This window comes from Molothrus aeneus, chromosome 2 (assembly GCF_037042795.1).
Source record: "Molothrus aeneus isolate 106 chromosome 2, BPBGC_Maene_1.0, whole genome shotgun sequence".
Lineage (NCBI taxonomy): Eukaryota > Metazoa > Chordata > Aves > Passeriformes > Icteridae > Molothrus > Molothrus aeneus.
In genome coordinates, this window is record NC_089647.1 from 29,277,315 (window position 1) to 29,286,421 (window position 9,107).

Here is a 9,107-nt window from a genome sequence, read left to right on the forward strand (position 1 = left end):
TGGGGACATACAGCTATAGGAAATGGCAGGTGGCAAAATTAAGCTGTCATCCTGCAATGTGCTTTCCCTGACTATTAGCATGGACAGAACTATTGTCTTGGAAGAAAAAGACCAGTAACAGTCTCCAGAGTGAGAGTCTATTGTTCACATAATGTAATGAGCACTCATCAGACCACCTAGACCTGGAGGCATTACAATGTGTGTTAACCACATTGTAATGGGCCACAGTGCTCTGCTTATATACATGAACAGTCCCGTTGTTCTTCCTCCTAGAACCTTGTAGGTTTATGCTGATTTAGAGGGTGAGTTCAGATTCAGATCCTTTTATCTCATTATCAAAGCTCAGGAAGACTTTGGGGGTTTTGGTTTCCTGTTTGGTTTTTGTTTGATTTCCTCCAATGTGCAGCCCTTCTTCTCCATTTCTTCAGGAGTCCAAACACAGCATCAAGGCTTTGTGAAATCTGGCAGGTTTGTGTCTGTGTGGCTGTGGTAAGAACAGTTGCTGCATGGCTCTGAGACACAAAGTCACAGAACACAGAAGATAATTAATGGGAGAAGGGGCAGGGAAATTATGCACATCCCACCTCAACTACAGCTCCCACAGAAGTATTGACAACCAAAAACCAGACAACTGGGATCTTCCCTTTGACACTTGTTTCCTGATTCTTTCTATGTGCTACAGACTGTCTCCCAATTGAAAGAAAGGGAAAACTTGCACAGGACTCAGCAAGCTGTGCATTCTAGCAGGTCTTGCTGTGAGGAAAGGCATGGGGCCTGGGAAGATCTCCACACATGACTAAGCTCTCCTCCATGAACTGTTTCCCAGTCTTCTGTGCTTCTTTAGGCACAAACAGGAATATATCCCAGCACTTCCCTTAGGTGAACTTCATCTGAAAATTCTCCTGCTCTGGAGAAAGACCCTTTTAGGCTCCTCAACTCTTTCTGCTGCAAGTACCTACTGAAAGGTCTGAGAAGCTCTACCATAGCTTATGGGTAAAATGCTACATCTTGTCCCTGCCAGGACCTATACAACATACCCATCCTATTTATGAAAATAAGGTAAAAGCTTTGGTCCTAGAGCTGAAAAAATGTCTTTTTTTCCCAGCCACTACAGATACTAGAATGCTTGACAATTCAAACAGCTGACTTCATAGGTTAAGATTTCTTATCTTTACCCAGGCTGTGTACTTCCAACACAGCCATATACACAGCTTTGCTGTCTGGCAGAGGAACATGGAGCAAGCATGCTGTACAAGATGGCTGCAAGCAGGCTTGATAGAACAATGTCAGGGCCCTGAACATATTCACCTCCTGGGGGATTGGCTGGACTCAGGTCCAGCTTAAGTGATAGAGGTGTTTGGCTTTGAGAAACCTCAGCAACGTAGGCCTTATCTATGAGCTAAGCGGACCCTTGGACCCTGCCTGAGCTAGCACAGCCATGCCTGGCCATGTCCCCTGCTATCTAAATCCTCATTCTGACCTGCTCTGATCTTTGTGCTCAGGTACTTCAGAACTGCTCCTCCGCTGGTGAGGCCACTGCCCCTGCCTGCCCTGCTGTGACCCATCTTCCTGCTTCCTCTCTTTCCAGACAGCCTGTCCTTGCTGCCCCTAACAAAGGGCCCACTTGGCTCACCTTGACCATCTCTAGTATGCACAGGCTGTTTCCCATCTACCAGCACAGAAATAATTACTGAAAATACCTGCAGGCTGTAGAAGCCTTTAATGTCTGAGATGCTAAATATCAGGGCAGCCGTCTTCTCACTTGCATGCTTTATCCACACACTTACCAAGGCCCACAGGAACCTACACTCAGGCCTGTTTCCACGTCGTTGCTTTGTGTTTGATACTGTGAGTGTGTGAGTTTTTTTGCCTTATGTGGAACAGCTGTGTCATTTTTGTGTCCTTTTTCCACACTCCTACCTCTTTGCCCAGACAGAGCCTGAACCCATCACTCCTGAAGTTGCTCTTGTTCAGTCTGCAGGCCACAACAGATATGCAGAAGGATAAGTAGGCTGTGAGGATCTTGCTGGAGACATGAAGACCTTCAACCTAGAGGCTTCCAATGGAAAAACAATTTGACAACTTAGAAGACTCATGACATTTTTTACCCCAGTATTACTTGTTTAATTACCATTTGCACCAGTACATCTTATGCTTTATATACATATATCTTTAATTTTTGCTTCTTCAGCTTTTCAAATACATAATATATTATCTCCAGAATACTAAGACAATACAGAAGAGGCTCCTAGTTAGTTGTTAATTGGTGCCACCAACTTCCTTGGTTGGGGAATTGATACATAGTTGAAATGACAGGACCTCACAAGGATGTGAGCAAAGAAGACAAAGAAAACAAAATGCCAACCCAGGAGTCTGTGATGTTGCTTGTAGACTACTGCCATCTACAAGTTCAGGAGGGAAGGAGCTGAAGTACAGTGAGACTGCAGGAGTGACTATGAAGGCAGGGGAGGGCTGGCAGGGGGAAACACCAAGAGAACCAGGGAATCAGGGTTAAATGACTACTTAAAATACATCCAAGAGCAGTCTGGTCCCCACTTCCACAAGTGGAACTGCAGCAGCTTTAGAGCTATTTCAAGAATGTTGCTTCCCAAAGGGATGGTTTAAGTGGAACTGTCTCCAAAATGCCCTCACTGTAGCCAGACAAAAATGACAAAAGACCTTTGCCAATACAAGGTGCAAAGCTACTCTTTTAAAAGCCTCACCATAAATTTTTTTGCCCAAAGGGAAACATTTCCTTGTGAAGGTGTGCTAGAGACACAAAAGTGTTGCTGTGTTGAGTGTTCAAAACAGGAAGAAGCCTTCCAGCAAAGCACCAATGCCCTAGTGTTCCAGGAACTGGGTACAGCCAAGAGTTACTGAGACCAACTTCCCAGCTAGTGTTTTGGCTTCTGTGCCAGCATGAAGGGTAGCGATTCAGCAGTGTGACGCTTCCAGCCTGCCCTGGGAGCTGGCCCACAGTCATCAACAGACTTACAGCCCAGATCACATCCACAGCTGCTGAAGTAGTGTCCACACTGCCTCAGGAAACTCTCCCAAAGAAAAAAGTAGGAAGTCATGGCTTTTTACCTCTTTCTAACTCCCTTAACCACACAGGAAATAGAGGGGGCTTGGACACATTAAAAATAAAAATATAAGTTCCAATAATGAGCTCACATCCCTTTTCTTCTGGACTCAGAAGAAAAGTCATCATAAGGAACAGAGGTGGGAGAATTTTGCTCCCACAGATCTCAGGACTGAGCCTACTATACATTTCTTGCTCAAATGAGTGAGTTAAAAAGGGGAAGGAGACTGTCCCTTCATCAGAGAATAATCTACTGTCCCACCATAATTCTTATTGTAGATATGTAATACTTGAAACACAGTGCCAAGTCACAACACAAGGCCAGGGCTCAGGATAGCGATGCAGGAACATGAAATGCTGAGTGGTGGGAATCACCTGGTTGTCATCTAGTGCAAGTAACTACCAAATTGTAAAAACAGGCTTTTTTTTTCCCTTAAAGCTATTTCCAGTTAAAACAGCTCAGTGACAGTGAGGCCTTTGCCAGGGGAGAAAGGAGTTAAAATGAGAGAAGTTCCTCCAGTGAAGCTGCAATCCAAACCAGGAGCCTCAAGGAGATAGGGTGTCCACCTGGAACTACAGCGCTACAGCAGCAGCCTACTCAAGGACCTGCATGACTCCTCCCACAGGAGCACAAGGACATGCAGCACTACCAAGAATTGCACCAAAGATGGAAGAGTGGTGTGTGCATGGGGAGAGTCACTCCTCACCACAGATGTCATTAATCCAAGAGGGTTTTGTGTTGAGAAAAGACCTATCTCCTCAGAGGTTCCATTTAGCAAGTGTAGCCAAATGCAGCTGTCCTCAGCACCACAAGCTGCAGGGGCTGCAGTCACTAATGAAAGCAGCCACAAGAAGCAACAGCCTAGCCAGAGAAAATTTGAAGGACAAGGAACCCAGAGGCACCTACCCAGCCTCCTCCTGTACCCACTTTCTTCAAGATTCTTGCTTTCCCTGTATGGAAAGACAGGAAAAAAGAGCTAGGATGTACCATGTAATGGCAAGTAGATAGAGGGATAAGGCTACCTCTCTTCTCCTTGCCCATCTTGGGAGGAGTCTGTATGTTCTCTTTAGGTTCAGTGGGATCAAAAATACTAAGTTTAAGTGAAGATCTGATCTAAAAATGAAGGATTGTCCCAATTTGATTGAAGACTAGAGAGGTTTGTGCCCTCTCTGATCCCATTTGGTGCCTCTAGGTCATCAATTTGTCCCATTCCACTGCTTTGATCATTCAGAACTGGACCCAGTTGGACTGCTGAGGAGCCTGATTGGGAACAGCACTGAAACAAAAAAAGGAAAATCAAATGAGCAGATGCAGTAAGACTTCTTAACTTCTGGTTCTTCCCACACCCATCAGGACACTACCCTTCTTGTGTTCCATTTATCACAGTTTACCTGGATGCAGTGCTGAAGTCTCCCCAGAGGTCTGTGGTAGCAGATACTGGTGCCTTGGATGCAGCTGCAGGAGCATCTAAATCTAAAAGAATATCTAAGGCAAGAGAGAGAGAGAATGAGAAAAAAAATACATCAGCTCATCCAGAAAATCCTACAGGCATTTCAACTGTCACCTCAAACAAACTCCTGGATGCAGGGCAGAAAAACTTTGAAGGGACTCCAGCTTTCCCTGCAGAAGTCAGACTTTTTGAGGGGCTTGTTATAACAGCATCTCCTTTTGCTGAATGTGCACAGCTCCAGCAGACACTGTACCTCCAGCAAGGGTACATTGTCTTCAGGAACTATTCAGTCTCCACTCAGCACACCACCTGACACATCTGTCCCTTATTACCTCTCCCAGCAGACATAAGGCTCAGACTCAACCCAAGCTCAGCAATCACAACAGCTGCCAAACAGGCACCACCTTAACAGTGCAAACCACACACTGGGACCACATGAGCCCTACTCAGAAGTTAATGTTATACTCTCACTCAAACCCGTGGACAGCACTGCTGAAGTCTCTGCCTTCACAAAGGGATCATCAGCTCTCCAGACACCTCTGCAGGGTCACACTTCTAACACAGCCTCCAGAAGACTGCAGCAACCTCTCTGTTACACTATCACAGGATGATATAAGTTGGAAGGGACCTCCAAAGATCATCTAATCTAGTCCCACTGCCATGACATGAGCGGGGACATCTTGCACTAAATCAGGTTACTCAAAGTCCCATTCAATCTGGTCTTGAACACTTCTAATGAAGGGGTATCCATTCCTTCTCTGGGCAACCTGTTCCAGGGCTTCACCACTCTCATGGTAAAAATTTCTTCTTTATATCCAATCTAAATCTATCCTCTTTCAGTTTAAGCCTCTACCCTTTGCCCTGTCACTACAAGCCCTGGTAAGAAGTCTTTCTCCATCTTTCTTACAAGCTCTCTTTACATAGTGAAACATCTCCCCAGAGCCTTGTCCTCTCCAGGCTAAGCAACCCCAACTCTCTCAGTCTTTCTTCACAGGAGAGTTGGTCCAGCCTTCTGACCATTCCCATGGCCTTCCTCTGGACCCAGTATAACAGGTCCACATCCTTCTTGCACTGGGGACACTGGAGCTGCCAAAGAGACCAAAATCCTTGGGACACACCATGTCTCAGAGGGCAGTGCTGGCACTAGGTTGAACACAGTTTACTGAAGCAGCACCTGCTGGTGTGTTACAAACTGCTGGCTCAGTGCTAAGGTTTACCTGCACTGCTTGCATTACTGGATTTCTGCACAGGTGGTGGTGTGACATGGTTGGCAATGGCTGTGGAGGAAGGGGGAGGTATGGGAGGAACTGCAATTTTGCCTCCCGGTGGGGGTGGCAGCAGGCTTAGGCCCCCTGATCCAGACACACGGGGCTTGGCTGCTCCTCCTTTCTTTGATGTCATGTTCTGCGTTAAAAAAAAAAAGGAAGTGTAAAGAAGAGTCTCCATTGGCACATCCAGACAAAGAAGCAGGGTTAATTGGTCTGCTTACCCCAATGTTTAGTTTGATGGTCTGCCCTTCCTTAAACCCTAAGTCTAATTTGGGACGTGTGTCAGCTTCCTGGGACTCCTTGGAGATTTCAGTCTCCTGCTTCACCCACCTAAAAAGAAGAGAGTAAAACATGAGATCCTGAGGCAAAAAGGAACAGTGTTTTAGAAAATTGTGTGGTTTCTCTCTCCATCCCACCAAACTACTTTGCCTTGTCAAACCAGCTACGTCCCTACTCCTGGTGTCACACAGCACAAAGCTGGGACCACCACAAACCCATGAAGCTGTTTAACACGGCACCTGGAGCATCACAGGACCTAAGCTTAAGACTTACAGATCTGACCTGCAGGGGCTCTCAGCTTGCATGACCGCCCGCAGCACACACAAGTGTCCCTTGCCAGAGCAGGGCTTCAGGGCCACCCCAAGGAAACCTGTGCTAAATGAACATGCACCACCACCCACCATGTTCTACAGGCCAGAGGAAAAATAGCATTCCAGAAAAGCAAAACTCACTTGAAGTGATCCTGCAAAGAGACGTTGAAGTCAAAAGCATCACCCCGATCTGTGAAGCCAATGCCTATAAAAGCACTTCGTCCTAGCAAGGAGACAGGAGGAGTCACTGGAGGTACCCTGCAACTGGGCCACAAATCCCTCTGCTTGTCCTAAACCACTCTGTGCTACCTCTCTCTGCCACACCTGCAGATGGATGCCAGCAGCTCACAGCAGTTCATTGTCACCAGCCTTCAGGATGCACCCTTCTTCCCACGGGGCGTGCTTGGAAACCAAACCAAATGTTCCAGCCCAGCCCAGCCCCCGGGCTCTGTGCAATGTAGAGAACTTCCTCTGTTTACCCTGTCCTCAGACCCCTTCAGGAACACCACCTGGCCTTTTCAGCATCCCAACACCATTTTCATCCTCCTGGCACACTCTCAGCTCCATCTGGGTCTCCTTCACCCCTAGCACTTGGCACTTACATTGGCCCCCAACTCACCGGTCCCATCCTGAATTCGAATGACAAAGTAGCGGCTGGAATCTGCCACAGTCTCCACTGCAATGCCAGGGTATTGATCTATAGGAGCCTGGGCAAAAAGTTCTCCTGCAGACAAAGAATCAGGTGTTAAGAAAAGTAACTCCTTCCTAAAGTGTGGCCAGGGCTGCCATGCACAGCTCTGGGCAGGCTTAGGGGCAACAATCATAGTCACAGCCTTGGAGGGCACAGCTTTTCCCTTACCTGAAACCTTATCCTCCAGTTTTATGTAAGCGGTTTTGCCTTTGGAGGTGACACGAAGCCGCCCTGTCCAGTCTGGATGGTCCAGTTTCCAGTCAGACGCCCTGAAAGGAAAAGCAGCTGAACACTGACCACAGTCAACCTCCCCAGTTCTGCCCAGCCACCTCAGCAGAAGTCTCTGACCCCAAACCCTCAAGCCCTGCAGTGCCTCATGCCACTCCCCTCCCCCAAAAAGACATGGGGTCTCAGCTCCTCTCTTGCTGCTGCCAGCTGACACATGACTCTGACTGGCATCTCTGGGCAAAGGGAAAGAGACACAGTCCAGAGAGCATCAATTCCTCACCCTTATAAGTTTGCAAAAAAGGGGAGACAGAAGCACAGAAACTCACTTGAACAGGAGATCCACAAAAGCGACTTGTGAGCATTGGGAAGACCCCAAAAATTAATTCATAACATGCTGAAAAGACACTCCATTATTCTACCCTGTGGTTGTAAAATAACACTGAGTACTTCATAGCCTAAAGGCAGCTGACTTACACCAGGCAAAATACACACACAGACATTTTGACTGACCCATCACACTCTGCCACAGGCTCTTGTGAAGGGAAAAAAAAAAAAAAAAAAGGAAAGTGAGAAAGGAAAGTGAGAAAAAACCCAACTACAGCACTACAGCATCACAGAATATTCTGAACCCACAAGGATCACTGAATCCAGCTCCTGGCTCTGCACAGGACACCCCAAAAATGACAACATGTGCTTGAGAGCATTGTCCAAACGCTTCCTGAACTCTGGCAGCCTTGGTGCTGTAAAATCTACCGGATTTTATAACTGGAAACAAACATCCTTGGCCAGGCACAACATCCGCCTACAGTCTGTCAGGTTCAGGGAGTTCACAAACCCGCTCCTCCAGCAGGCCTGTGGGCACATCTTACGAAGTCACACTCTGCTTCTTCTGGCTGACCAGAGAAGGCATTTCTAACCGCTGGTTCTGCAGCCTCTTATTAAAAATCACCCCGAATTCCTCCTGTTTTCCTCCCAGCCACTGCTAGAGCCACCAGGCCAAATCCAACGTGCCGTTATAGCACATCAGTCCCATCCCAGGGATCCCAGCAAACCGGGAGCAGCCGTGAGCTCTGCCGGGAACACCACGCTGCCCCTCGCCTCCTGCCCCTGATGAACAGAGCAGCCCCTGCTCCCTCACAGCGCGGAGCGGAGGCTCCCCTACCTTCAGGGGCTGACCACCTGCCACAAGAGGCAATTCCAGCCGGCGGCTCCTCCGGAGCTCGGCAGGAGGGGGCTCAGGGGATGGCCAGACCCGCTCGCGGCCACAGGACACGGCTTTCCCAAGGGACGAGGCCGGGCCACGGGCATGGCACAGCTCAGCCCCCGGCTGCCCTGCCAGCAGGGCCCGAGGCAAGCCGGGACTCGCCGGGGCGACCGCGGGCGCCGCACGCTCCCTCACCTGTACCCGCGGTTGGAGGTGCGCGGCGGGATGCGGTAGACGTTGACATCGGGCTTCACGCAGAGAACGGACTCGTACTCCAGCTCGGCCGCCGCCATGTCGGCCGCGAAGCCCGGCGAGGAGCGAGCGGCAGGAGCCTAGTGACCAGCGGCGCTGCCCACGGCCATCTTTGATGAGGGCAGACACCGCCTGGGGGCGCCGGCGCGGCCGCGCTAGACGCGGGCCACGTCGGTGAAGCGGATGGAGCCATCTTGGGTGCTGGCAGCGGGGGCGGGAGGGCGCCATCTTGGAGCCGCCCCTGACACAGCAGCGGCAGCCGGCGCCATCTTGGGGGGGGCTGGCGCGGCCATGTTTGTTAGGGGCGCCATGCCTTGGCGTGCCGGGCAGCGGGAAGGGCT

The 9,107-nt window shown here is 49.2% G+C and overlaps 1 protein-coding gene across 1 annotated transcript; it reads right to left on the reverse strand.

Annotated features, from left to right (window-relative positions):
* Window positions 1-2,095: 2,095 nt before the first annotated feature.
* NECAP1 (NECAP endocytosis associated 1) lies at window positions 2,096-8,892 on the reverse strand. Its single transcript, XM_066572256.1, has 8 exons — window positions 8,710-8,892; window positions 7,251-7,351; window positions 7,011-7,115; window positions 6,533-6,614; window positions 6,023-6,131; window positions 5,751-5,937; window positions 4,475-4,568; window positions 2,096-4,359 (listed from the first exon to the last, which is right to left on the reverse strand). The coding sequence occupies exons 1-8, from the start codon at window positions 8,805-8,807 to the stop codon at window positions 4,311-4,313; spliced, it is 825 nt and encodes a 274-aa protein (XP_066428353.1). The 5' UTR covers window positions 8,808-8,892; the 3' UTR covers window positions 2,096-4,310.
* Window positions 8,893-9,107: the final 215 nt, after the last annotated feature.

What these genes read in the sequence shown, in the direction of transcription:
- NECAP1 (XM_066572256.1), bottom strand. Translation starts at nt 8,807, where the DNA reads ATGGCGGCGGCCGAGCTGGAGTACGAGTCCGTTCTCTGCGTGAAGCCC. An exon ending in CCATCAAACTAAACATTGGG is followed by an intron (nt 5,938 to 6,022) that starts GTAAGCAGACCA and finishes TTTTTAACGCAG; the next exon opens with AACATGACATCAAAGAAAGG. An exon ending in CAGTAATGCAAGCAGTGCAG is followed by an intron (nt 4,569 to 5,750) that starts GTAAACCTTAGC and finishes CTCTTGCCTTAG; the next exon opens with ATATTCTTTTAGATTTAGAT.